At 45.3% G+C, this 26,965-nt stretch overlaps 10 protein-coding genes across 10 annotated transcripts; 4 read left to right on the top strand and 6 right to left on the bottom strand.

Moving 5' to 3' along the window:
* Positions 1–416: 416 nt before the first annotated feature.
* PAAG_04901 (ubiquitin-conjugating enzyme) lies at positions 417–1,461 on the top strand (the record flags this gene model as incomplete). The annotated part of the gene is made up of 3 exons (XM_002793326.2): positions 417–692; positions 846–1,150; positions 1,287–1,461. The coding sequence occupies 3 exons, from the start codon at positions 417–419 to the stop codon at positions 1,459–1,461; spliced, it is 756 nt and encodes a 251-aa protein (XP_002793372.1).
* A 989-nt stretch (positions 1,462–2,450) lies between these two features.
* Positions 2,451–4,057, top strand: PAAG_04902 (hypothetical protein; the record flags this gene model as incomplete). The annotated part of the gene is made up of 2 exons (XM_015845408.1): positions 2,451–2,831; positions 2,945–4,057. The coding sequence occupies 2 exons, from the start codon at positions 2,451–2,453 to the stop codon at positions 4,055–4,057; spliced, it is 1,494 nt and encodes a 497-aa protein (XP_015699634.1).
* A 790-nt stretch (positions 4,058–4,847) lies between these two features.
* Positions 4,848–5,613, bottom strand: PAAG_04903 (NAD dependent epimerase/dehydratase family protein; the record flags this gene model as incomplete). The annotated part of the gene is made up of 2 exons (XM_002793328.2): positions 4,848–4,984; positions 5,058–5,613. The coding sequence occupies 2 exons, from the start codon at positions 5,611–5,613 to the stop codon at positions 4,848–4,850; spliced, it is 693 nt and encodes a 230-aa protein (XP_002793374.1).
* Positions 5,614–6,523: 910 nt separating this feature from the next.
* Positions 6,524–8,543, bottom strand: PAAG_04904 (ATP-binding cassette sub-family F member 2; the record flags this gene model as incomplete). The annotated part of the gene is made up of 3 exons (XM_002793329.2): positions 6,524–6,650; positions 6,726–7,867; positions 7,929–8,543. The coding sequence occupies 3 exons, from the start codon at positions 8,541–8,543 to the stop codon at positions 6,524–6,526; spliced, it is 1,884 nt and encodes a 627-aa protein (XP_002793375.1).
* Positions 8,544–9,572: 1,029 nt separating this feature from the next.
* Positions 9,573–10,603, bottom strand: PAAG_04905 (HPP family protein; the record flags this gene model as incomplete). Its single annotated transcript, XM_002793330.1, has 2 exons — positions 9,573–10,166; positions 10,337–10,603. 2 exons carry the CDS (start codon positions 10,601–10,603, stop codon positions 9,573–9,575), a joined length of 861 nt encoding a protein of 286 aa, XP_002793376.1.
* Positions 10,604–11,640: 1,037 nt separating this feature from the next.
* On the top strand, positions 11,641–11,886 carry PAAG_11953 (hypothetical protein; the record flags this gene model as incomplete). The annotated part of the gene is made up of 1 exon (XM_015847511.1): positions 11,641–11,886. One exon carries the CDS (start codon positions 11,641–11,643, stop codon positions 11,884–11,886), a length of 246 nt encoding a protein of 81 aa, XP_015702901.1.
* A 942-nt stretch (positions 11,887–12,828) lies between these two features.
* PAAG_04906 (hypothetical protein) lies at positions 12,829–13,749 on the top strand (the record flags this gene model as incomplete). Its single annotated transcript, XM_002793331.1, has 1 exon — positions 12,829–13,749. One exon carries the CDS (start codon positions 12,829–12,831, stop codon positions 13,747–13,749), a length of 921 nt encoding a protein of 306 aa, XP_002793377.1.
* A 1,507-nt stretch (positions 13,750–15,256) lies between these two features.
* Positions 15,257–16,940, bottom strand: PAAG_04907 (hypothetical protein; the record flags this gene model as incomplete). The annotated part of the gene is made up of 7 exons (XM_015845409.1): positions 15,257–15,689; positions 15,807–15,833; positions 15,897–15,965; positions 16,037–16,154; positions 16,211–16,357; positions 16,434–16,662; positions 16,734–16,940. 7 exons carry the CDS (start codon positions 16,938–16,940, stop codon positions 15,257–15,259), a joined length of 1,230 nt encoding a protein of 409 aa, XP_015699635.1.
* Positions 16,941–18,325: 1,385 nt separating this feature from the next.
* On the bottom strand, positions 18,326–20,999 carry PAAG_11954 (hypothetical protein; the record flags this gene model as incomplete). The annotated part of the gene is made up of 7 exons (XM_015847512.1): positions 18,326–18,471; positions 18,556–18,814; positions 18,879–18,919; positions 18,988–19,083; positions 19,163–19,331; positions 20,119–20,892; positions 20,955–20,999. The coding sequence occupies 7 exons, from the start codon at positions 20,997–20,999 to the stop codon at positions 18,326–18,328; spliced, it is 1,530 nt and encodes a 509-aa protein (XP_015702902.1).
* A 2,335-nt stretch (positions 21,000–23,334) lies between these two features.
* Positions 23,335–25,132, bottom strand: PAAG_04910 (hypothetical protein; the record flags this gene model as incomplete). The annotated part of the gene is made up of 4 exons (XM_015845410.1): positions 23,335–23,884; positions 23,957–24,403; positions 24,469–24,560; positions 24,620–25,132. 4 exons carry the CDS (start codon positions 25,130–25,132, stop codon positions 23,335–23,337), a joined length of 1,602 nt encoding a protein of 533 aa, XP_015699636.1.
* Positions 25,133–26,965: the final 1,833 nt, after the last annotated feature.

Genomic DNA, 26,965 nt, shown 5'->3' on the forward strand with positions numbered 1-26,965 from the left:
CTACAGGGTATATCAAACCAACTACATAACGACATCCGTTCATTTCCCCCCTGCTTGACCTGCTCCCATCCCAACGCGGAATATTTTAACAGAACTTGGCGTTTCTGCCTTGCCGGGATCTTCGACCCCAACAATCCCGCATCCTAATTTTTGATAAGCTAAGGAAAACTGCATCGTCGTTAACCTCTTCTCCTGCTCTACCCCCTCAGATCTATTCTCAATACAAGCAAGCACTGCGAAACTATCATCACCACAACTACCACGACTACTCACCCCATAACTTAAATCACTGCCGTTCTTTTTCTTTTTCTTTTTCTTTTCTTTTTCTTACTTTTTCCTTTTTTCTTACTTTTTGCTTTTCTTTTTGCTCTCACTCTCACCCGAATCAACTCCACCTCCCCGCTCATCCAGCCACGATGTCCACCTCCCACCGCAACCGCCGCATCATCAAGGAACTCAAGGATATCTGCGAAGACGCCCCTGCAGACAGACACTCGAAAATCTTTGCTCAGCCGGTCGGGGACGGAGATGATTTGACACACCTGAGGGGCCAATTTCAAGGCCCCCCCGGTACCCCTTATGAGGATGGGACGTTCTACGTAGATATCAAGATCCCTGACGAGTACCCTTTCCGCCCTCCAGTAATGAAGTTCGATACCAAGGTCTGGCATCCGAATGTTAGCAGTCAAACTGTGAGTCAACTACCACAGAAAAGAAAGCAAAGATACAGATAAAACTATCCTCCAAAAAACCAATGAATCCTTTTGATGATAGTTGAAGGAATAGGGGCGAGATGGAGACGGGAAGAAGGATTGTCCATCTGCTGATACGGCACCATCATATAGGGAGCTATCTGTCTCGACACCCTCTCAACCGCCTGGTCCCCGGTTCTCACCATCAAATCCGCTCTTCTTTCCCTCCAGTCCCTCCTCAGCACACCCGAACCCAAGGACCCACAAGACGCAGAGGTGGCTAATATGCTCATGCGGAACCCCAAAGAGTTCGAGCGGCATGCGCGTAGGTGGGCCATCAAATATGCCGGTGCCCCCGAGCGAGAGCTGGGCGAGAGCAGCGGTGGGGCCACGGATGAATCAATCAGAAATCAGAAGCAGAAGTCGAAGGAAGAGGAGGAGCGGGAACAGCTAGCTGCGTATGGACTCCTCAATTTCTTATTATTTTTATTTTTATTTTATTTTTTTGGTGTCTTTGGTTTGGTTTTAAAAAAAAAAAAAAAAAAAAAAAAATTGTTGGTTGCTGCCTATATACTGACTATTACCTTTCTGTAGATACGAGGGGTACAACAAGGATCTCGTCGATCGTTTCTGCAACATGGGGTTCGATGTTCCACGTGTGGTATCTGCTTTCAAGTATGTTGGCATTGACCGGATGGATGGGGAGGACTACGAGCTGGAAGAGGCATATATGGGTGACGTTACAGCCCGCCTTCTGGGCGAGCCATGAATTAGTTTATATAAACGTACAGGCGATTTCGAGATGCGTAAACGATTGGAAGGAAAATTAGGGATACCTCACCCCGGCCCTCTCTTTACCCGTTAGCTTTGTTATGGAGCTATTCTCTTAGTCTTTGCTTTGGTCTTTTCCTCTTCTCTATTGTCCACAGAATCCTGTTCTATGCTTTGTTTTATACATACTATAATGTGTTTTCTTTTCTTTCCCTTCCCATTCCCATTCCCATTCTGCGCTGTCTCTATACTGCTACTGGTCTTGGCGAGTTTCCCGTCTCCTTTTTTTTTTTTTTTTTTTTTTCCCTGTTTATTCTTTATAGCATTCTCATCCCTCTCAGCCATCTTACTTGTGAATGAACCTTGAAGCAAATTGATGGAGGAGGGGGGAAAGCGTATGGTGCCTGGTGCCTGGCGAATTTCGTTTTATATATTTATTTCGATTTACCCATTACCTGGGCGTTGGAGCAAAGATGAAGAATTTCGCATCCCATTATGGACCTTCCGGTTATCTAGTTACTGTGTCATTGATTAGGGATTAGACTTGATTTTTGTGCTTGGACCTGCAGTACAATTTTCTCTCAAATGCTGCATTTCGTAGACACTATATATGTAACATCTATTTGTGGTTGTTGCACTGCACTGCATATATCTGCTGTGTTGAGAACAAGCTTCGTGGTCTAGATACACATGCTTCCACTTTTGGCGATGACATCAGGCACTGCACTTTTCTTTTGTGTTGTTTCTCCCGCATTCAATTTCAACATCCCCTGAAGGACCATATATCCTGCAACTAAATCCTGACAACTGCAACAACCACCTGCAAAGCTCAAATCATTGCTATCTTCAAATTCTATATCCCTTCCCTACCCCCAAACGATTGTCATGATCCACAATAAAACTGCAAATCAGGGTTCGCTGATATACGTTCACTCCCGAAGCTGAACCTTAAAGCTCCAGCTTCCCCCCCCCACAACCCCCATCACCATGTACGAAGACGAGATCTACCGCACGTCTTCACAATACCGCCTCTGGTCATTTACCGAAGAATCCCTCCGCACAATACGCGCCAACACCAACGCAGTCGCCAGTGAGCGTGTCAGGGCCGCATTACGGCGGTCAACAACGGACGCGAAACATACCACCCCAGCTCCTCCGCGGTCGGGGAGCGGTACGCCAAACCCAGCGGGCGATGCAGATGATAGTAGCAATAAAACACCAGAGACGGCGGGGAAGAATGGGGAGCAAACTGAGAGGGAGATTGAGTGCTTGACGCCTGAAGAGGAGCTGGAGTTGGTGAGATATTATTGCGAGAAGACCATGGAATTGGGGGAGGAGTATAAGCCGCCCCTGCCAACTGTTGTTAGGGTATGTTTATGATATATCATCTCCTTGATGTGCGATTTATGGAGCTCCTCAGCTTCATATTTGCCAATTGGCTGTCTACGCTAATGACTTGAAATGTTTCTATGCTGCCAAAGGCTACCGCAATCCAATATCTCCGCCGTTTCTATCTCAGCAATTCCCCAATGACCTACCACCCCAAATCCATCATGCCCTGCGCTCTCTTCCTAGCCACAAAGACAGAAAATTACTACATGCCCCTACGCTCTTTTGCAGAGCACATCCCAAACTCGACACCAGAAGATATCATCGCACCCGAATATCTCCTCACTCAGGGACTGCGCTTCACATTTGATGTCCGCCACCCATTCCGCAGTCTGGAAGGCGGGATAATGGAACTAGGAGCCATTGCCAATGGCAACGGGGTTCCAGGGCCATACCATCCAGAGCAAGTGAGCACCGGTCTGCAACAATCGATACTCTCACTTCCACCCCCTCCTCCATCTCCCGCAAACCCAAATCCAAAGGAGGTTCTCATAAGCTCCCGTCTAGCTAAGGCGCACCACAATGCACGCGAAATCCTACGCTCCGCCGCGCAAATGACGGATGTATATTTCCTCTATACACCGTCTCAAATCTGGCTTTCTGCCCTCCTCCTGGTCGATAAACCACTAGCCCAATTCTATATAGACACAAAACTCGTCCCAACCGATCCGCAAGTAGCAGCAAACGCAGCAGCAGAACCACGCCTAGACTCCCCAGCCACAAAAATGTTCGCATCCCTCCGGGCTAAACTCTCTCTCGTCCTCGACTCCTGCTCCACCTCCCTCTCCACCTACCAAACTAACCACACCCTTGCAACCGCGCCAGCCACGATGAAGAACCTCAAACGTATTGGGAAGAAGTTATACCATTGTCAGAATCCGGAGAAGATGGATTTGAAAAGCCTAAGTCGCGCTGCGAGGCGGGAGGCTTCCTCTGCGGATTTGTCAATGCAAGGCGTTTCGGGGCCTGTGGATACGGACACTGTTGCGGCTGCGGGTGGTGTCACTGCTGGTGCTGATGCTGTTGTTGATGCTAGTACTAGTGCTAGTGCTGAAGCGGGTGCTGGTGTTGGGAGTGAGGAGAATGCGGAGCTGCAGCGGGCCGCGAAGAAGCGAAAACTGGAAAGGGAGAAATTTGAGAAGGAAGGGGGGATGCTTTTTGGAGGGGATTTGATGGAGGAGAGGAAGAGGATTAAGGATGTGTAGAGTTATTTGGTGGGGCAAAAGGGAGGGGGAATGGGAAAGGGCTCCGTAAGTGACCTTGCGAATTTAGAGAAATTTCAGAGACCAATCTGTCACTCATGCTTAGCTATGTCAGCGTTGGCCACACGTATGTTGGTAACGTGTAATGGCGATCCTCATACGCTCCTCATGCCCCTGTTTTGTTGTTTATACCATTATGTGCCCAATGTCCTTTGTATTGTATTTCTAACCTACTGTTTGATATGTTGGCAATACAACTTTTAAAATAGTTCGAATATTCTTTGATTCCAATACCGGCGGGTATGGACATGCGTGTCTTCGGAGCATCTGGGATATGAACGGATTGCCGGCTGGGTCTTCCAGATGTGGATATGAGCAAAGTGGTTTTCAGATATCTTTCAAACTCTGATTATTGTCTTTTGGCAGAAGCTTCATTAGAGATACACTGAGACGCCAATTCCTGTCCCGCTTCAACCTCGTACCTCCAAAGCTTAAACCCCCTTCACTTTTCCCCCACCCCTTTTCCCCCAGCCAAATCGTTCACACACACGCACGCACGTACAGTAAGTACATTAAGTACTCACCAAATGACATATCTTAATCCACCCTGCAACCTCGTTGCCGGGTTGACCCCGTCTAAACCCCTAAGCAATCGAAATAGGAATTTGTAATAAAGTACGAGATTTTTCTATCTGTGCAACCTGCAACCATCTCGTACCATGGCCTCGGGATATATCAGGTAAGTATTAACAACAGAGCGTCCCAAAATGACTCCGGTCGGGATCATAGTGTATTACTCCTTCCACTCGTCTCTCCCAAGCTTGACGATTTCGAGCGGTTTGAGAATCCAATATTTCGACGGTGCTTTTCCCTCTTCAGCCATACGAGCGGCTGATACAACTGCTCTGCCAACAACGGCTTCATGCTGAGCTATATGGTACAAGTAAGCATATGGTCTCGAAACACGAACAACAATTGACTAGGTTGCGTTTTTTCCTCATACCTAATCTGTCCTGGATGCCTTGTCCCAGCTTGTTCAGCTGGCCAAAGATATAATGCTCCAAGAACGGAGCTTTAGGCTCCTCGTTTCCAATGAGCATACCTGGCCTCACGATAATAGCATGCTCGAACTCGAGCTCCTTGATGGCATTCTCTACTCCAAGCTTCATCTTCCAGAAGGGGACGAACATAGAGAGAAAGCTGCTGGGAACGTCAACGGATATGAACACATATGTCGTCACTCCCGCGTCCTTGGCTGCTTTGGCATTCTCTATGCATAAATCATGGTCGATCTTCCACTGATTATTGAGACTGCCGGCTTTCGATCTTTGGGTGCCGACCGCGTTGAAGACCACTGATGGCCGGGGAGAAAGGGATGAGATCATTCCTCCCCATTTCGAGGTGTCGACTTCATGGAGGGCTTGGAGCTTTGAAGATTGGACATTCGGGAGTCTCCTTGAGATAGTCTTGACGGATGAGAAGGCGTCTGACGTGAGGAGAGTGGCTAGGATCTGAGAGCCCGATTGCCCTGTGCAGCCGAAAACAGCTGCAGTGGTCATGGTGGAAGATTTCTAGATACTGACAGCCTCTGTTTCAAAAGTAACGCTTACCAGTAGAAAGTGAAGTGAGAAAGAAGTATTGATGGATGTTTGAGTTATTCACCTGGGAAATGAACGATATATGTGCTTGGAGAAACGCTTCGGGAAAGCTAGGAGAATAATTTAGGCAGCACCCAAAGATGTCACGAGCTGCAGCCTTGATAACTATCCCATTTCTTTAGTTCGCGTCTTGAGCCTGGCCCTTGGCAGGGCTGACTCGCTGCTCATCCTGTAACGATCTTGGTTTTAGGTAAAAAGTACCAGGGCTAGGAATGAATGGGCATCCCCGTTCCCCGTATACCTTTTAAGACAATTCTTGCATGGCGATAACAATGGCTGAGGAAGCGGGGAAGCTAACAGCTGCATCCGGTCGAGCACGATATAATGGCTGAGTTTTAACAAGTTTTAGAAAGAGGAAATCAAGGGATCTATAGTCGAGAAACTTTTTCCTTTAACTAGATCTGAAGAAATTCGTTTTTGCACTTGCCACATAGCTAAAGTGGTCCTCCTTTTATATCCATGGAAATGTGTAGGTCAAAAGCAGAGAAGATAAAAAAAAAGATATGATGGGGAGAATAATCCAAATTCTACTGTACGGATGCGTATACTTTTCTGCTCAGGGAGGAATTTTGAAGAACAACACGAACAGAACACAATGCCTATCACACTCAGGGGAAGGAAAAATGAACAAAATAAACCTGGGGAGGATTAGAATTCATTCGCCCATTAACTTTTAAGAGGGAAAAGAATCTTTTGCATAATGTGCTCAACAGGCTTGTAAAAGCATGTAAAACTAGAGCCGTGGAATAGCTACTTCTAACGGATAGGCAGAAGAAAAATATGCGAAGAAAGGTGAAATAATTAACGGAATCTAAACTTGTCCGGCAGACAGCATCTTTTTTCGTAGATGAGCCTTGTACTCTCCGATAGAGCCATCCCATCGGCGGACAGTCTTGTTTTCGCAGACCATGATGTCCTTAGCGATTTTGTCAAGGAGTCTGTATTAGAAACACGTTAGCTGTGACATTGAATACCGTGGTTGTAGCTTAAATGGGGTCCATAAAAATGCGAACCTGAAATCGTGAGAAACGACCACAACACCACCGCTGAATGCATTGATGGCATCAGCCAAGCTGTCAATTGTAGGAATGTCTAGACCGTTAGTCGGTTCGTCCAGAAGCAGCATGTTAGGTCCCTCAATTGCCAGCAATGCGAAGACAATTCTGCTCTTCTGGCCCTCGGACAAAGTTCCCATGAGGGCGGTTTGCGCCTCACCAGTCAATCCGTACCGGCCCAGTTGCTGGCGCCAGTATTGATAATCCTGACTTTTCTCCGGATACTTGTCGCGTACGAATTCAAGAGCGGACTTCGTCAGATCAAGTTGCTCTGCGGAATGCTGGCTGTACATTCCGAGCTTCAAGTGGGTATGCCGTGAGACTCTGCCGCCTGTGGGGTTAAGTTTGCCAGTCATGATGCGGAGGAGAGTGGATTTGCCAACACCGTTTGGTCCGACGAGGGCGGTTCGGGAGTCCATATCCACACCAAAGTCTAGATGCTCATAGAGGTTGTCCTCTTGCTTTCCGCTGTAGGAGAATGTAACGTCATCGAAAGAAAGAACAGGGGGTGGGAGTTTTTCGACGTCTCCAAAGCGGAATGTAAAGACTTTATCGGGAACGACAGGTTGGATAAAGCCATCTGCCTCCATCTTGTCGAGGATCTTCTGGCGGGATTTGGCTTGTCGAACAAGATTTGCGTATGTACCAGCAGAGGCGATGAATTTCTTGATGTGGGCGATTTCTTCTTGTTGCTTGTGATAGGCCTTCATCTGGTTGACTTCCTGGTCGGAGCGAACTTTGTGGTAAACGTCATAGTTACCGCCATAGTATATCAACTTGTTTTGACGCATGTCAATCATGTTCGTGCAAACTCCGTTCAAGAAATCCATACTGTGAGAAACGAGGACGAGTGTGCGGTCCCATTTTTTCAGGTACTCCTCCAACCACACGCAAGCTTCGAGGTCAAGATGGGCTGTGGGATCGTCAAGGAGAAGTAGAGAGGGTTTGACGAAGAGAGCCTTGCCCAAAGCTACACGCATTCTCCATCCTCCGGACATATCCTTTGTCTTTTTCTGTATAGTATTTTTATTGAAACCCAGACCAGTTAAAATGAGCGCTGCTCTTGTGTGGAAAGTTGAAGGGTCCATGTTTTCCATGCGCTGATAAGAGTTAGTACTCGTTGCCGGGAAAGCAAAGTAACGGAATATTTATGAACCCTACCTCGTACAGATCCTCAAGGATAGGGCTCTCAGGTCCCTCTTTTTCCAAGATTTCTTCCGCTAATTTATCCAATCTCGCCATCTCGTTCTCTGCCTCCTTAACAACCCACTCAAGGGCCCCCAAGTCGCTTGGTGGGGCACCCTCATTCAGGAGATAGATGTCGATGTGCTCGGGAATTGGGTATTCTCGCTTGTCAATCGCCTTCATCAATGTGGATTTTCCGCAACCGTTTTCACCCAACAGACCGTACCGTCGACCGTAGTTAAGTTCAAGGGTGGTGTCAGTAATCAGAACTCGGCCGTGGAACACGAGGGAGACGGAGTTGATCTTAACATCTCGGCTAGCGGGAAGAGAAGCAAGGACGCCAGTCGTCACTCGATCCGAAAGGCCAAACTTATCCACTTGGGAGGTCAACTTCTTGACATCGTCCATTTTGGACGCACTTGTTGCTGACTCTTCCGGGAAGTATTCTTCGTCCCCATTCACCGACGACGCTTGCGAGGGATTCTTTGAGTTGACCTTGGACGAAAGTCTCGATGTGGCTGATTTCTTCTTCTCATCCTTTCCTTCTGCAGCACGTTTGGCCTGACGGGCTGCTTTTGACGCGGACACCATTTTTGCAGTATTTCCCCTTCTGGTTGCTTTTTACAAATTTCTTTTCCGCTGTTCCCGAATTCAACCAAAGCATTAATATTTCCTGATTTTCCTTCAAAAAGAAATTGTCGGACAAGAACGTCTGCAAAATTTCTAACCGCGCTCAACAAAACGAAGTAGAACGTATGATAGTCTATAAGTCGACGTTGAGAAAGAGGAGGAAATAAAAGCGATTCGAAAGGGCAAAACAAGGGGAGGAGGATTGAGAGGGGCGTTTTGGCCCTTTATCGATGATAGAAAATAGCCCTAACAGTGGGATGAATAGTCTAGCTTAACAAAACAGATATAAAAGACGTTTTAGAAAACAGAAAAACGGGAGCCCCTCACACAAGGAGAGGTGAATCGAATACTCGATAGGAAACTCCGTTAAAAGAAAACCAGAAATAAGAGAGGGGAGAGATAGAGATAGTTTTGGTGGATGCTGAAGAGGAGAGTCGAAATTTTGCAGAGCCTCGAATTATGTAACTTAGCTTATGACGCGGATTAGGTAAGACGCCACGCTTCGAAATTTCGGCCCTTGTTGGCCAGAGCGATGGATCACGTGATTAAACACATCTCCCAACAGCACGTTGTTCCTTTGGTATGTCTTCAGGCACTCCTGAAGAGGACGTACATGACAGGGAAATTCAATATCCGAGTCATCTGGTGGCAGAGTAAGTTAATTGCCAGGGGGAGGAGACAGCAGAGCATCCTTATTTTCAGCAAAACGGCATGGCTGTTTGCGCGGGTTAAAAGCCCGAGACAAGCGGGCATTCCCCCTTTTCTTGGTTCTGGGGCATATCTTACGGCGTCAAAAGCAGGAAGTGATGGCTGCGCATATGACGAATTGAGTTGACAGCGCTGATGAGTGATTCACGTTAAATCTGTACTGCCCTATTCAGGCCATTGAGTTCACCGGTAACCTCGTTGCTTATTGAATTGCACGTCATAAATCATCTATTACTAATTCTATGTTTTTCCGTTGAAAAACAAATATCTAGTTCTTTTCATCTATATCCGCCTGCTCAAGTGGTCTAAAAGCTGGAGTTCTTCAGACGAGAGGAGGAGACCGCCAGACACCGTCACTCGCCCACGCTGGATCATTATCATATGGTCTTTGTGAATCTGTCCTTCGATGGTGCTCTCCTTTGGTATGTGTTCGTCATCGTCGGAAGATGCTGTCTCCACATCTGTCTTCTCGGCGGGTTCTGTGGGTTTGAGATCTTCTGGTGTCCACCAGTACAGTGGAAATCTTCTGTGGATGTTGTTGAACAGCAGAGCTGTGGCCAAGACGAGAGAGGAACTGAGAATGACCAGAGGAATGAGCAGCCAACCGAGGCGTCTGGTTCCCACATCTACCGATGCCAGTAATGCAGTGGCTCCGGCCGGTGGGTGGACTGTTTTGGTGAATACCATAGCCGCAACGGCGACTGCGCATGCTAGGGGCCCAGAAAGCCAACACAGATCCACCCCGCTTGGATGCATTGCGAACAATTTAGAGATCCCAACTGCTATAGCTGATGCGATGACATGACCAAGCATTGCATTTCGAGGCTGCGCGAGAGGGGATTCTATAGTGCAGTATTCAAGCACAGCGGCGGCACCCTATATATATAAACTCGTTAGCACCGTATTTTTTGAAGAATACATTGGAGCGTCATCTTTCATTTCCCCCATGGTAACATTTATGTAGAGGAAACAAATGCAGATAAAAAGCAGGAAACTGGAATGGGGAAAAACAATATTCATGTCGTTCATACGGGTCATCGACTCACGAAGCTGCTAATGATGGTGACACGGCCGTATTGCTGGAACAGGGGAATATTCATTGTTACTGCGGCGACGATCAGCAGTCCACAGAACACCCCTAGCATCGACCAGAGCATGACGAGGACATTTCCCGATTTTTTGGGTGGTCGTGACCTATAGCCTAGGAAATGTGCAACGGGGCGGGGCAGAAGATGCCATCGAGGATAGGGGACGTAACGATTGAGAAATTTGTCGACATCAACATCCCAACTGTACACGTTGATTAAAGGCATCTGAACCAGGATTAAAACTGACCGAAAGCGATATCTGAAATGAAAGGAATGGAGAGTGGAAATTAAAATGAAAAACAAGAAACGGGAAAAGGTCTAGTTAAGTTCCCGGAGAAACTTGAATTGGATCACAATACATTCACAATTCATGATGCTTTCGAGGGGTGTCGACAGGTTCTACATAAGATCAGTCCATACGGATGAGGGGAAAGAGGAGAACGAAAGACAAGCCAGCTAATGGGTCAGATCAACACGGGTGTCGTCTCAACGGTCGCTATTCATGCCGAAGAAATAGTCAGGATATCGGACGTTGCAAAAAGTTCTCCTCAATTTGCGTCTTGTACAGTACCGTTCGGCCGACTGCGGGTTCATGTTGCAACTATTTATTTTGCGTGGAGAGGGAGGGACATGGTTTCTCCGCGGACTGAATGTGCAAATGGTAACTTTCTCCAACTTAACACTCAACTTCGAACCTTTCTGGAGATAGAAACCAGCCCGCGGAGTGATAACCGGGAAAAAAAACTTCTTGGTATGTATTATACATGCATTCATTTTCGGTGCGTCTATACCTAACTACAAATCATGTTATTAATACCTAACCTTAGAAAATTTGTGTTGTCCGTTCAGTTGGCGTCATGCCATATTACTTGTGGGCAAATAGCCGTCCATGTTGTACCGCAAAAGTTGTCACTAATGACAATGACAGGTTCAATTTCAGCCAGTTATTTAGTCTGGGGAGCACATTCTAATTTTTGGTGGGGTAGTTAATCAAAAACTCTGAAATCCCTAGCACAGGTTTTTGTTGTTGTGGTTATCCATCGAAGGGAAGATTGTGGAAACTTTTTCCTTCCTTTGCTCCCGATATTTGATCTTCTGCTTCCTGTGGATGTTCGTGGCAGGAGTTTGTACCGTTCCTTAACCACTACGGCAGACGGGGAAATTTCGCGCGGATCTCTTAACCCCAAACACACGCAGTGGAGAAGGTTAGTTAACTGTCCAATTTTCTTGGCTTTGAGTGGCACGACAGAATCTTCTCAACAATGGGAGACGGAGGCGATGCAGCAGAAAACATGACGGATGAAAGAAGAAATTCCGATACCAACAAGGCAGGTTTTAACTATCACAGACAATCCGTTTCACTCGAACTACCAGCTAGTTATAGCCAATGGACGAAGCACGAGCCATGCGATAACTCAACCCCGCCTGAACAATCCCTCTTCTACGGAGGAGTTGGAATCTCAGAAATATCCGGAAAACGACTTGCTCGTCCTTCACCTGATGGTTGATTTCAGAATGATTTTCAGAACTCAAGTTAACAGCCGGTTTGCAATCTCATGTGCACCTGCTGAGGCGTCGATTTTGCAGATTATCAGCATTTTCCACCCGACTAGTTGAGATAACATAATTTGCAGGAATCGGAAGACTTGGTCATACGATGAGTTGCTGAGCTTCTTTTTTTGGGCTGCAAAAGCTAGTGGCGTGTTCTCACCTTTCATTTTCTACAATAAACCTCCCATGGAACGACCATTGCATGCTCTGGAGTTCCAAGGGCGGCAAACTTCCAAACCGTTATATGTAATTCACCCCAACGTCCGTCCCGCTTTATCCCTAAACCTCGAGTCCCTTTTTGGTAGAACTGAAAAACGACGTTTCACCACGATTGCTTCTAAGGTCGGTTGGTAGTAACTACATGAAACAATCGAATACTTGGATACAATCCTCCTAGCTCCCAACAAATTTCCGTTGAAAATATCGGATATAACTACCTATCTATCCCCAGAGGCAGCTCACCCATCTTCTTCAAATTCTCTCATGAACTACACTTACCTACACTCTACAAATTTTTGAACATAAGCATTTCCCCCACAAGCTCTGGGGTGGATGAGAGTATCATATTGGCAATTTTGATAGAACAACCAGAATGCTTGATTTTTATTCAATACATCAGTGCACTTCAACTCGCATTTTTGAAAATGGGTTAAAATCTAATTGGCGCCAATTGAATCCTCCGTTTAGTCACACTCCACTTCTCTACAATCCATCCTTCCATCTCGTATTCAACTGAAGAGTGCAATCTTTTTTAAAATGACTCTTTTTCCTTCTGCCAGAATGAAAATAGTTTCAATTTTCGGCTGTATTACTCCGCACTTCGAACCCGAAATTCAAACCTCTAAGCTCACAGAGAAGAAATATATCAAGAAGCTGGAAGGAATAAATAGATAACTACAATGCGTCAAAAATCCCATATCCTTCCACTTTCTCTCCTCCTTTGCCTATGCCTCACATTCTCTTCGGGCCAAAAACTCACGAATGGCACAATCTGCCCTCCAGCGGAAAATATTGTCTACTCGCCATTCAAGCCATGGTTCTATTTTTACAGGGGCAGCAGCCAACTCTGTTGGCAAACCTCAATCTGCACTCTTCAACTAGCCGACGAAGCACGTAAACAGCAATTCGGCGCCACCGCACTGATCATGGGCTTAATTCCCCTCACTCTCAAAGACGTCGCCTGGCCCGAGAGGCGTATAGCCCTTGTATCCGCGCCCTTGCCATTTGCCGCTGCTGTCCTCGTCCGAGCGTTGGGGCTCGAACCGGCCGTCGAAGGAGAACTTGAAAGCGACCAGGTGCAAAGATACATGCAGTGGATGCAGGGATATTTATTCGCCAATGTTGGAACGCGCTGGCGCCTCTCAACGACTTTACGTGTGGGCACGAGTTTTCTGATACTATTGCTGTCATACGGGATGTTGGCGGTGGTGGAAATATATTCTAAACGCAGCTCTCTGGGTTGCGTGTACCCTGTGTTTACACTTACTTGGTGTATCGTCGGGATATTTCCGGCGATCATTCATGCGCTCTTCGCGATCCGGCGGCGACGATGCAAGGGAGGGTCCGATCCGGTGTCGACTGGTAGTGTCTCTGCGATTCAGGGTGCGGAAGAAGCTTGGCCAGTTCAGCTGGCTTGGGGCGTCTATTATATCGCGGGCACCCTCGTATTCACGTCGATAATGGCGGTAACAGTCGCAGAGCTCGCAGTGTGGGTATTCGTGCAAGCTCTGGTGACGGCAACGAGCAAGATATTTGCGCTGTACATCTGCTTGTTGTTGCGGAATCCTGACTCTGATGTGTATCCAATTGATGGAAATTAAGAGCCGATTTGTTGTGGATTGGGGTGTCCGGTTCCAGCAAAAATTATGCCCCCCATTCTTCTCTCTAGTTTGATCCCGCTGCTGGTCTATCCACTCAGCCACCAGTATCTAGGAGCTCCGACATAGAATAACCTTTCAATTATTTATCATTGTTGTTTATTCAGGAGCATTTTATAAGGACGCGGAGTTCCACATTGAGTTCCGGGAAGATTGCCTGGGTGATGTTATTGATTTTGACGAATGTTGAGTTTCTGTATTTGTCGAGCCCGACCTCCTTTTCTACTCTCGTCCGGCTGAGACATGATGGGGGAATAAACAGCTGATATGTACAGTTCATACCCAGGTAGATACCAGTGTACCAGAATGATTTCTGAAGATCTTCCGGTTATTTAAAAAAAGGTAATGTAATTGGATAAGTATGCAAATCCCCTCTTTGTACGTAAACCCATAAAATTGGTACTCTGAAATGTAATCTTCCTACTCCATACGGCGTTCACACATGCGGGCAACAACCCAGAGATCCTTTGAAGCGATTGGTCTAGAGCCATTCCTATCAATTTATGAATAGGGGTTCATCTCGATCAGTTTTCAATGAGCGTCCACATATCTTTAACCGAACAAAATTCTTGGAATCGAGTCCAAGTGCTCTGCAGCTAACAAAACTTGCAGTACAAAAAGGAAAGATTATTCTCAAACAACATTACACAGTAGTCATGCATGTGTGGCTCGATGTCGATCATCGCCTTGCTCAGATTTCATTGTTTGACGTTTAAATTGAACTTAAATATAAGGTTAGAATTTAGGTCCCGCAACCCTCCGGGAGCAAGTAACCCAGATTTCAACCCACTTGATAATATGGAACCTCATTGACCAATTAAAGAGCATAGGGAATAGTAGCAGAAACAGTCTGGTTTGTTAAATTTCTCTAAATATTAAATACTTTCCCCTTTTTGTTGGGTTCGAAGTTGGAGTGCCTTAGAAAAGCCAATAATTGCCAGGCAGGTAATGGAAAGGAAATCTATAGCAAAACAAGAATTCGTTGTTTGAACGTAGGGATAACCAAATTTTATTCCTTCTCAGAAGGGTGTTGATGAAATAAATGAATACATGTTACGTTGAACGAAAGGAGGAAAAAGGAAGAGATGACATCAGATGCGTTTGTTATCAGAGAAGAGTACCTGTTCGCAAAAGAACTGCAGGAACAAGAAAAAGGACAAGGGGTGTAAAAAATGTATATAGACATGAACATATGCTCGTAATATTCATGAATCAACGGATTCATGCAAGAGGAGGAGAGGAAGGACAAAGAACGAAGCAAACGAAAGGTGGGTTTGATATCAACGTACGCTACCAGAATCCGGTACCTAGGTCCTTAAACGTAGGCTTGCAAATCTGAAAACGCCGGTTCCGGGGCATTCAATCCTCAGATATTGTTAAATCAGTATTAAGGAAGCTTCCATCGCCCGCCAGCCGATTGTGACTCGGTATTTGCGATCCTCGTGTCTTCCTAATCCGCCACATTTCTATCCTCTACCTGTATATAGATGTCTGTAGTTCTCACAATGGCTGGAAACCCGGACGGCACACCAGCAAGGATGGCATCTCGTTCGCGACCATTTTGAGAACCCGACAGCCTGGATGCGCTGATTTCGACTTTGTAGAAGCTTAAGGGACATCTATGTTGTTCGGTATCAGACTGTTCCGTAGTGCTGCTGCTGAGGTGGTGACTGTGGTGTATTGGACGCCTTTGCCTCTCTCGAGACGTTGGGTTCATTCGAAGGCTTGAGGAGCCATTGCCTCTACAGTGAGCACGGGTGTTGGAGCTGCTTGCTGGCCATATCGGAGTTTTAAGGAGACTGTAGATACGGACAACGAATATTGTCAAAACTGGATTTATAATGGGTAAAGAGGACGCTAAAATCCCTATCTGAAGTTCGATACTATAGAACGACGTAGAGATGAGATTAGCTTGGTTATCGATTAAATTTTTCAAATAGTCGTACGTGAAACAGGAGCAAGGAACGGGAAAAACAGATATACTGCAAGGACAATCATACTTATTCCAAAGTGTATAATCACTTTCACTGTTGGGCAATTTAGTCAGTGTTTCGTTCAGGAGATGAAGAAGGCGTGTCGCAGAAACTTACCGCCACATACTAGGCACTGCGAGTACACGAGCTCGGTAAACGGTTTTTATTACTGCAGCGCTGCATGCTCTGAAAAATTCTGTCAGTCCGCTGTCTGGATATGTCAACCCTTGATAGACGCTGAGGGGAAGATGACATACACGTATCCAAGAGCAACGATGCCGATCAACGCCATTCTGGAATATGTGCTGGGGCAAAGATCATAGAAGAGAGGGAGAGGTAAAGTTGAGAGTATTATATCAATTGCGGTATTAACTACTACTTCAATATTAGCTCTCGAAAGTGTTGTTAAGTGTTCACTCGAGCATACATACCATCAGTTACCAGGCCAATAGTGGTGTATGATTGAACCGTAAGACAATGAGCACTAGGATCTAAATTGGAGTCCCAGAGAGCAGCTGCTGGAACGCATTGGAAGATTACAATGCTTGCGGTAATAACCGTGAAAGTAAGAAGGAATCCTTTGACAGGCATTCAATCAGTCTTCCAACTCTTGAAGAACGTATAAATGATTAGAGCTTTAGCTCTCGAACATACCAATCATCATTTTAGCTAGACGTTGAATATTGCCTCTGTCGATAGTTCTAAGGATAAAAAAGCCGCAGGATATTTTGACAGCGCTGATTCCGAGGGTACCAAATATTGCATGTATATACCCTATTTTCGCCAGATATTCGCGGTTTTCGGAGCTGAGAAGTGAGGTAGATTGTCCCAGCCCATTGTAAGCCTCCCCTATGAGACAACCCAAAACGATAATGGAACATATCTATAGAGTGCCATTAGTTTCTTGCCCTAATCCACAGTGTATTTAAGCATGAAAAATAGTTCGAGCCTTACAATGGCCAAAAATACGGCATAGTCATCATGCCAGAAATGCCTATCAAGCAGACCCCGAGCGTAGCATCGTAATGACACCACAACTATGCAGAAGCCAGCGAGACATCCCGACAGACCAAGAATCAAAGACACATGCCAGTCGCCCGCGAGAGAAGATTTAGACGAAAAGTGTTTGTGTCCTCCGTCTGCTGGAGTTTGTGACGGCATTATAGATGCGAAATCACATCCTTGAGATATGATTCCTGTTTTAGGCACCACCAGAACTGGAAGTACAAGGCAACGTCGAGACTATTATTTTAGTGAAGGAATAGGGAGAAAGGATGTGTTAATTTCCCCAGTATTTATGAGAATAAACGCTGTTCATAACGTTTGCCCCACGCGACCTAGCATCCATCAGAGTGCGGTTCGAGACTGTGGGGTTTCAGGGATCAGCCTGCAAGTAAATAGAGTCACAGTTCTTTGTCGTCGTCAATCTCCTTTCTGGAGAGCTAATCAGGTCGCCCTGTTTCGGTGAAGTTTGAAGCAGAACACAGACCGGCCAACGGGAGGGGGTGCTCTGAAGAAGGCGTGAGAGCAGCTGGCCTTCTTACAGAACGTGGCTTCTGGATTTTCTGCTGGTTAACCCACCCAACTATGAAAGACATATCGCAAATATTTCCACGTGGAATCCAGTAACAGGAGTTGGATCCTATTCACGGCTGCATCGCCCAATTCAGTTCCGGGAACCATGCAAAAGTTCCCATGCAATTGCTTGAAAGGGAAAACAGATAAAGAACCCATCCAGCAAATCCGATCTAATGGGAAAGAGAAAAAAAAACAACAATTGGCCTAAGCCCTAAAAGCTCGGGACGAAAGTACACCGGGAGTATCAGGACCAGGTCGGAACAGAGAACTCATAGCCTACCTAATTCCAACCACTAAACTGCGCACTTTCACGAAAGCCTTACGTGAAATACTTGGAATCCTGCAAACGAAGGGGAGGAGGCGAACTTTGGAAGCAATTACCTTGGAACCGGGGAGGAAGGCGGAATTTTCTGGTAATTATGGGAAAACTTGGTGGATGGAGCATGCATGTGCCGAACCGATTGTAGAATAAAAAGATGAAGATCAGAAGTTGATAAGTCACATTTCATAGGCAGAATTCTGTCGATCAAAGCGGATTGGCCACACAATATGCAGCATCGTGAAAAAGGACAAAATTGTTTCAACAAGGCATCGAAGTTCGCAATCGTGCGATAAGAATTTAAAAGGAACAGAGGTGCTTCTTCGGTTGGAGTTGTGTTTTTTAAAACCTTGAATTCGACGTCAACATACACATTACACAACGCTATTTTTTGACCTTTGCTTACACATCCAACGTCTTCCCCAGCTTAGAGCTTTTCTCCGGAAAGTTCAACTAGCCGGATGATGCTGCTTGCTTCTGAAGCGCTGACTGGTATATCTCCTTCACCAGCCAGAGCCCTTGCAAATTGACGGTCAATATTCTGCATATGTAGGAGGCTCAACGGTAGGTATAACCTCGCTCCTCAATATACCCTGGTTGTAACTAGTGAGAACACCTTGGCATGGTTGGTGCACGGTCGATGCAATGGTCATGATGATTCGTATATCAGGGCCGAAAATTTATTACTTGACGTGCTCACCATATCTGTCACTTGGTTCCTTGCCGTAACCGTAATCGCCATGCCTTGGGCCTGCTCTGAGTTGATCTTCTTGAACGGCAAGACAATACTATCGCCTAATAGGTCAATTGTCTGCAAGACCAGAAGTTTTGATGGCACCATGCACACACCTTTTTAAAACTGCTTTTATCTCCGCGAACCCAAAAATCTTAACTGCTTCTCTTCGGGACTTATAATGGCTCCTTTTACGGTAGCCAAAATTCGATCATAGTGGAGAAGCAATGTGAACGAATCCTCGTCCCCTGAGTCGTTGTCCTCCCTCTGGGAGCCAACAAACCCAGTCAATTTCTTTGGAAGCCCCAACAAATAGACAACTTGATCGATGAGATGGGTTCCAAGATCATATAAGGCGCCATTTACGGGCATCGCTTTTGTTTCCCAACTACTATTCGTCGGTATCTCAGGGCGATGTCGGTCAAAGTGAGTCTCAAACTGTGATCCGACCCAGAGAACCATCATTCACCAATGTTGAAAGTGTAATGAAATCAGCATCCCATCTGCGATCTATTGAAATGCCCAAGTCAGATGTGACCAGATGCTGAACGCTGAAGGGAATATGCAGCAAGACGCACTCTGATATACGGAAATTAAACGCTTTTGGCGTTCCGACAGCGCAACCAATTCAGATGCTTCTTGACGAGCGGGTATGAACAGCTTTTTCACAATAGCTACCAAACAGTTAGGAGAGAGGGAGATTTCAATTAGTAGGACATGTGTGCTGGTCGAAGAAGCCCGCTGACAGCATACCATGCTCCTCCGCTTCCAATGCCAATTTAGCGAAGGCGAAATTAGTCTCTGTAATGGTTGACACAACCACGACATCGGCACTGGCAACTTTGACCATCTCTTCTGTTGAACGATAGCTTTGGATGCCAGGATAGTCTTTCCCAGCATCGTTTGCGGGGTTTGGATTTCTCTAAACCACAGCATAGAGATTGAATTCTGGGACAACCTCAACGAAAGGGATATGGAAAATCTTGGCTCTCAGGCCGTATCCAATGATGCCCACATTGTAAATTTTTTGTGCCATGATGCGCAGAGAGAGGCGCGAGATGTCTTGGAGTTGGATATAAAGAATCAATGGAGGGGGCTCTTTTAATCCATAGTATCCACTCCTTGTATCAAGCGCTGGGAACAAATAACTATTTTCTTTCAACCACCCGGCCTGGAACAGAGATATACAAGTATGTGTCCTCCTATTCTCTTCAATTGAAGTGCCAGTTTTATGAGATTCATGCCACCGAAATAATCACCCATGAGACACAATTTTCAGGTGAGATAATTGGTTTGAAAGTCGGCAACCCGACCTCCAGAGGTTTTGATGGATGAGATTGGTTTAATTTACTAGCTGTATAGATTTCAGGATGCAACTAACTATAACTAGTTAACTAGTTCATGAATACGATTACATAATCTTTCCTCCTTCAGCTCAACCCAAGACAGCAGCAGACTCTATTCAAACACGAACAAAAAACCTCTGAACTTCGCACTCTGGATATTTTTCGTAAACTGCCCACTTTTCGTCGCCGGTCCTTCCTGTCATTCTACAGTTTGCTGATGGATGTCCTTGCAGTTCCAATGCAACGAGTTATTTCCACTCCATCCTAGAATTACGTTCAAGTCAGAATTTTCTGTCCGTGGTGTTGATAGGCCCGGGCTAAGAGGGGAACGATGATGTTTAATCATGGAGACCGAATACTTACAGGTTCTCCTGTAGGCTCAAAGCTATTTACCAGTCTGCTTTCATAAATCAGATTTGGGTTGCCGGATATACTAACCGCCGTCATCGCTTTCTCCCCAGAAATTCCATAGCGATTGATGATTGATTTGGAAAACCCTCGAAGATCATAACCTCGGCATGCAGCTGGATTAGATGCAGCTTCATGTCTCTTCTCCTCGACATTGCTCCTTACATACTTCAAGTATGGTGGGTTTCCTGGAGATATGACGTTGTCTGCTGCTAGGATACTACCCGGAACAATCATTCCAAGTTGCTCACAGAGTTTCAAATCGACCACGTACGCCGGCTTATAATGGTCCAGAAACAGCAGATCAATCCGATTTATGGTGCCACTTCTGTGCAGATTGTAAAGGGATATATCGCTGGGCCCGATAATGACCTGGACAAAATCACCAAGCCCAGCCAGGTTCAGCAGCAATGTGGAGACTGCTCCGAATACAGGGTCCTTCTCCAAACTGTAGTATCTCTTCCCCCCCGCCTTTCGGACTGCATCCCCGAACAAAATGGCAGAATATCCCACATAGCCACCTAGCTCAACCATAACCTGCGGTTTGACTGCAGCTATCAAGGAGGTAATGATGGGACCTTTAACTGAGCCGACATTCATAAGGTAATAATTATCCCTTCCATATTGATCAATGGCCTCCACGATCTTTGACGGAGATCCACGGAGTTCTTCAAGATTTGGTAAACTGTATATATATTGAAGCAATTCGACCTCCCGTCCATCGCCACACTGCGCGCAGAAGGAGTCAGCAAAAGAACTTGTCCACCGGCGGACCGTTAAATTGTACTGACATGAGTCTCCGGTTTTGGCAAATATGGTCTGTCAACACCCATCATGTTGAAATCTCCCCGCGTAACCTTCCTGAGATCGTTGCTCAAATCCAAGACCAGAAATATCTATCTTTTGTTAAACATTCATAAACCATTTTCACGTGGCGAAAAGCTGGGGAAACCATACATGTTTTAAATTTTCGATATCTCTGGATTTCTGACGAAATGTTCGTGAGGATATGAAACTCTGCAATGGCACATTCAAGGGTGCCGAAGACTTATCACGCTTTGGGACAAGTGGTCTTCAATCTGCTTATTGCTCAGATGCACCCTAGCAGCCGCCGGTTCTGCCTTATTTATTATCTATTTTCTAATTCTCGGGACTTATATTTTTCTGTCGTCAACCAATTCCACGCTTGACGCGCCGTTCCAATCGCAACCCAGCACTCAAGTTCCCAAGGCTATTACCAAATATGTTGAAATTTAAGAAAAGTTAGAACCAACTCTCACCAACCTCAACATATGGGCAAGAGACACGTTCTCCTGGGCCAGACCGACTTTTTGCTTCATTAATTCCTAGGTTTAAGCTTTCACCCAACAGATTACGAATGTTTCTTCTCTCTAAAGTTATTCTCATCTAGCCATCTTGCCAATGCATATAATTGACTCCCTTCTAGAGTCGAGATACGTCTTGCGTATGTCCAGCTGCATACTGAAATTTTTACGTTACCCACGCGCCACAAGCCACGACAACTCATCCCCAAACCATGCCGTTAGGACTTCAGAAGGGAGCTATGGATTGGCTTCATCGACGCTCCCTATTAATGCAATGTGTTTGGAAGGGCTTGGCTAGCACGATGCTGAGATGCAGCCATCTGGCGTGGATGCAGCTTCCACCACGCTCCAATACCAAGTTACGCCAGCCGCGCCACGATGATAGTTTATCGAAGCCTGATTTACGCTCACGAAATCGTCTCCAACCCCCAATAATTATTATGCAAAGATAAGCAGAGTGAATCCGAAAGCGGCAATGAGAGCACGAAACCATAATCTTGGAAGATACATGTATTTTGCCAAATGAGCCTGAAAATGCCATGGATTTCTTCAAGATCATGTTATGATATCGGTCCTTGTGGAAATCCATGTCGGTGATGGATACAGTTCAATTGATCTTGTTTTTGACTAGCTTACCCATTAATCCCCAGTGGAGGTCAATAATGCTCCCGGTGGAGAGTAACTGAACAACAACTCAAACCCAATGAATAGAATTTAAGCAGACACGATACAAATCCATTGTTCCATTATTTGACACTAACATAATTCCTGATATCTAATCCGCTGAAGCTCGGCTAGGCTTGGACTGGCTTAGCTGGAGTGGAAAAACAATTTTCAAAGTTGACTTTGGCTGATCTTCAGGATAGTGCTAAGTGTGGCTTGAGATAGTTGATCATTGATTCTTCAATTTTCAGCCAGAGAAACCTTCAGCCGATGCCGATTACGGACAGAGTTGAATTTTCATAAACTTCACACGCAATATGTATTCATTTGCCTTTACTCGTAGTTATACATCATTATGGTTATTGTTTACACGTATTCACCCTTTGCTCAGGTTATCAGGCCTTCTTTATTTTTTATTATTTTTGTTTTTTTTTTTTTATTCTATGTTACTTTATTTCATTTTATTTTTTGACTTTCTTCTCTTCTTCTCGTTCAGTTACCTCTAGCTCCCGTAATTTTACCTCTAATCTTATCTTGACGTCTTGAGTTCTCTATACGCTAACATGATGTTGAAATGGGCATGGGATGGTGCGTGTTAATAGAAGATGCAACATGCAAAACGTACATATGCAGCTAAATGTTAATTTTAACTGGGGTGAAGAGTGTGGAACACTTAAGGACAATTTCTTGCGTCAGAGTTCAGTGTAAATCCCCATGTTATAGAAAAAAACCATTTCTGATACATAATGCACTGAGAGCCCCAACTCGAAGTGAGAAAAAAAAAAAATAGCATCAATAGTTCAACAATCGATTGTAGGTTTCTTTTGCCATGAACGCCTAGTCAGTCACTAGAGAATAAAATATGTACTATGTAAAGCTAATATGTATAGAAAAAAGAGGTTCGGAGAAATACGTGGGAGAACATGCTTTCCTAGTGCATCCTAAGCAGACTTCGCGTAAGGGTAACTACAATATCACATAATGATATCTTTGCTCCGTTCTCCATGCTCTAACGACGACGATTACCCTCAGTTCGAATGGGAACAGAGCCAGCAATGGGATTGATAAAATAAAATACGGAGAGGAAAACGCCGCATAGAGGATCAACGAAGGAAGAGAGGTTTGAGTGCAGAGCGGCGATAACCAGATATTTAAAGTGCGGGAATGCATGTGAAGGAGTTGGTTAATCTTTGAGAGGCAGCGAAGGAGGCTGAACAGTTGATTCAAGTTCAAATACCGCCTGGCCACAATATTGATCTATAGGCGATGCCAGTTCAGAGCAGGGAGGTGCAACGGCGTTTCCTGGAAGCTCTCCGGGTTCTTGTTGGAGGTGCGTGAATGAGATATTCTTTGTATCGGTTGGAGGCAGTTCGCGCTGAGGTTCAGGATAGTGAACAGCGGGAGCAGTGGGAACGGCGTGAGTGGCATTGAATGGGTTGCTAATTCTGCGGTGACTCGGTTTCCTTCGTTTCGTGAAGAAAACAATAGCTCCGATGATGGCGAGTCCTGCAACGCCACCTACAACTCCACCTGTAATTGTGCCTGTGTTAGAAGACTTTGGTGGAGGAGTTCCTGTTGGTTGTGCGGATGGGTTTTGTGTGGACGTTGGTTGTGAGGGTAATGGCACTTCACTTACGTCAGGGCATCTTGCTACAGTCTGAGAGAAGATGCTGTGTAATTTTTTATTGCCCCAACTGCCTTCCGGTTCTTTTAGAGTAGCCTTTCCAGTTGAACTGGGTGTGGAAAACGCGTTAGTATGGCACACAATACAGCGCACATATGCGGGCAACGGGGTAGAAACATACTCTCCGCCCACTACATCAGACACTAGGCCAGGAACCGAATATTTAGTTTCCCGCTCAAATTGCTTTTCCCACCGAAACTTGCTAGTGTTGAGGACTCGAATAGGTGGATGATCCCTACTACATCCCTTTTGCACGGTGTCGTTTCGTCGAGTAGTTCCTCCGAGAACTACCATCTCCCCGTCCTTCCAGGAAATGCATTTGTGGCTGTCGCGGCCGACTCCAGCCGCCGTCCATGGTTTCACACCAATGGTGGGAACTTGTATCCAGCGGAAGGATGGTAGTGTCAAAATGTACAGGTCATCATACGAAGTTGCGTTCGTTTTCAGACGACTGCGACCGCCGTACATATGCACCTGAAAGGAAGAGTCATCAGATGCAGAAGAGACAGCTGTGCAGAATGCTGCTGTTCTTGGTGTTGGAATATCGCCAGTTGCTTCGACTTCGTACCTATTGAACTAGTCAGTTTCTACAGGTTAATTGTGCATCGGGAAATTCTGGTCCAGTCCACGCACCATGTGCTGGAGTCGATATCATACACGCCGATCTTGTCCATCGGCCTTAGATCTTGGGTTGTTTCGGTCTGACCAGTTCCGTTTTTGGAAGTCTATCTAGAGTGTTAGCTTGGTGCAGGGGCAACACACGTGGTGGAGAACTGGGGCATACATCATAGCCACCGAATGCAACCAAGATTCCATTCTTTCCGAGGCGTATATAATCCATTCCACCATTGGCTATCCGAGGTTCTCCGACAGCGCCATCACCCTCTACTTTGGTCACGTTTGTCCACTGAAGATTGGCGCCATCCGTCGAGTTGAAAACCAAAGTTCCGATAATGGGCATATCCCAACCTCCTGTAAAGAAGGAAAGATTGGATTCTGGTGCGACAGCTGAAAGCCCACCAAACCGTTCATCTAAGTTCAATTTTCCCCCATCAACTTGTGCGCGACTCCAAGTTCCATCCTTTGCGTTATACGACCACATCCAATCATATCTTTTTGAATTCCCAAGGCCAGAATATATGTAGATGGTATTCTCGCCAGCGAAGAATCCACCTCCGGATTCATAAGGACCTGTGTTTGGAATACTAGTTCTGTGCAGCGTATTCGGGGTTATACCACCTTCGACGTTGAAGGTGGTGTTTAGGTCAAGCCAATACAGTTCATTCACTTCAGCCATATCGATCAGCAACGGGTACTTTCAAGGATTTTTGAAGGCGGCTAAAATACCTAATGCTTCGTTGTGTCCGTCTTGAATTGTAAACTTTCCCTGCCATCATTAATGCGAGATTACCAAGCAGGACGGCTTTTGCAGAAAATTAGCAACATTTCACCAAGTCCAGGAAATATGGAACCCAGCTTACATCTCCCTTCCGTGAAACCACAGAGGTCGGCTGGCGACCTCTGTGAAAGCTCCTGACCATAGCACGCTGCAGCGAGGAACAACGGCAGAAAACACGATCTCATTGGCATCCGCATTCTTCATCAAGACGAAGGAAGCATTGCTGAATAGAACTTACTGTTTTCGACAGCAGTTCTCATCCCACATCAAAGAGAGGAGAGAGAAGAACTTGGGAATTGACTCATGAGGGATAAATGCAAAAGTTCACACGAGGAGACAATCCACGCCGTCGCAATTTTAAGTGGATTCAATATTATTTTCTTCTCAAGAGTTCGTATACAACCTGGCATTTAAGCAGATCGGGCTGGTTAACCTGTTAGAAGGTCTTGGGATGCAACAGAACTGGGCAGGGTGTTCCCCCCCCCACCGGGGTCCCGGGGGATTCGGTTGACTGGTTTCCGGCATGCGACATCCCGAGAACAGAGCCCTGAGGGAAGCAGTTACGATCTCTATCCAGGTTCAGATCGACAGACCCAGGGACGGGAAACTTGTCCTGAATATCGGCTGGTTGAAGGAGGTTGCTATTTGGCAGCTGAATCGCTGTGAGGACTCTTGGCAAGCACCTGTCGTCGAATTGAGTCTCAGTGGATGCGAACATATTTAGCACTGCCGAGTTCAAATTATCCCTTCCCTCCTTTTTTATTCCTCCTTCTTCCGACTCTCCGCTAGTCATCATTTGTCTGAAGAGCCTGTGTTTCAGAGATCAATCAGAAGTAGGTTGAAGGTCACTAAGCAAGCCACCTCGCATTGTGTTTCGAATTTGACAGCTGCCAGAATCAAGCAGAACATTTTGTCCCCACAAACACCACTGACTGCTCCAGTGTTTATTTCAGCTGCAATCACGGCTCGATTGTGCCCAGCAGCTGTTTGCTTCGTCAGAGAGGGCGATTCCAAGGTTTTTTAGCTATTATTAATTTGATCCTGCTTGATTTTCCGCTCAAAAGGGCTGAAAGGAGACACACAGGTTGAATGACAATGATTTCAGTTGGAGTATATATAATAGTTAATACATGGCAAGAATAAGGGAAATGAAAGCATCAATTTGCGCGTAAATCCATGTCTATGTTGCAAAATACTGGTGCCTGCTCTACGGCATCTCAAAGCGGTCGGACACAAGCTCGTGATACGGATGATCTACCCTGCCGCGTTTTGGTTTTCATTTGACGCAGCGATTCCGGGCGCCAAGCACAAGAGAAATGCCTTATTAGAAGAAACCAGAATTTTCAACATCAAAACATTATCAGAATGGCCGTTCTAATGTTTACTTCTCATCAAATTTATTTACTTTTTATCAAACATATCTTTTCAGCTCAGTATGTGTGTCAATATCTGCTGCTTTACTTATTTTATAAGAAGATTTTTATCGTTATTCAATTTAAATATTTTCAAATTAACTTACTTGTTTTAGAGAATATAATAAAAAAATAAAAATATAATTTTATTTTATTTATTAATTAATAATATTAAAAAATTTACAAATTTTAATTAAAATAAATTTAGAAGTTTTATAATTTATTTAATAAATAAATATATTAAATATTAATAAAAAAAAATTTAATTCTAAATAACTTAAAGCTATTTTACAAGTTTAGAAAATCAATAAAAAATTTA

This window comes from Paracoccidioides lutzii, assembly GCF_000150705.2.
Source record: "Paracoccidioides lutzii Pb01 unplaced genomic scaffold supercont2.12, whole genome shotgun sequence".
Lineage (NCBI taxonomy): Eukaryota > Fungi > Ascomycota > Eurotiomycetes > Onygenales > Ajellomycetaceae > Paracoccidioides > Paracoccidioides lutzii.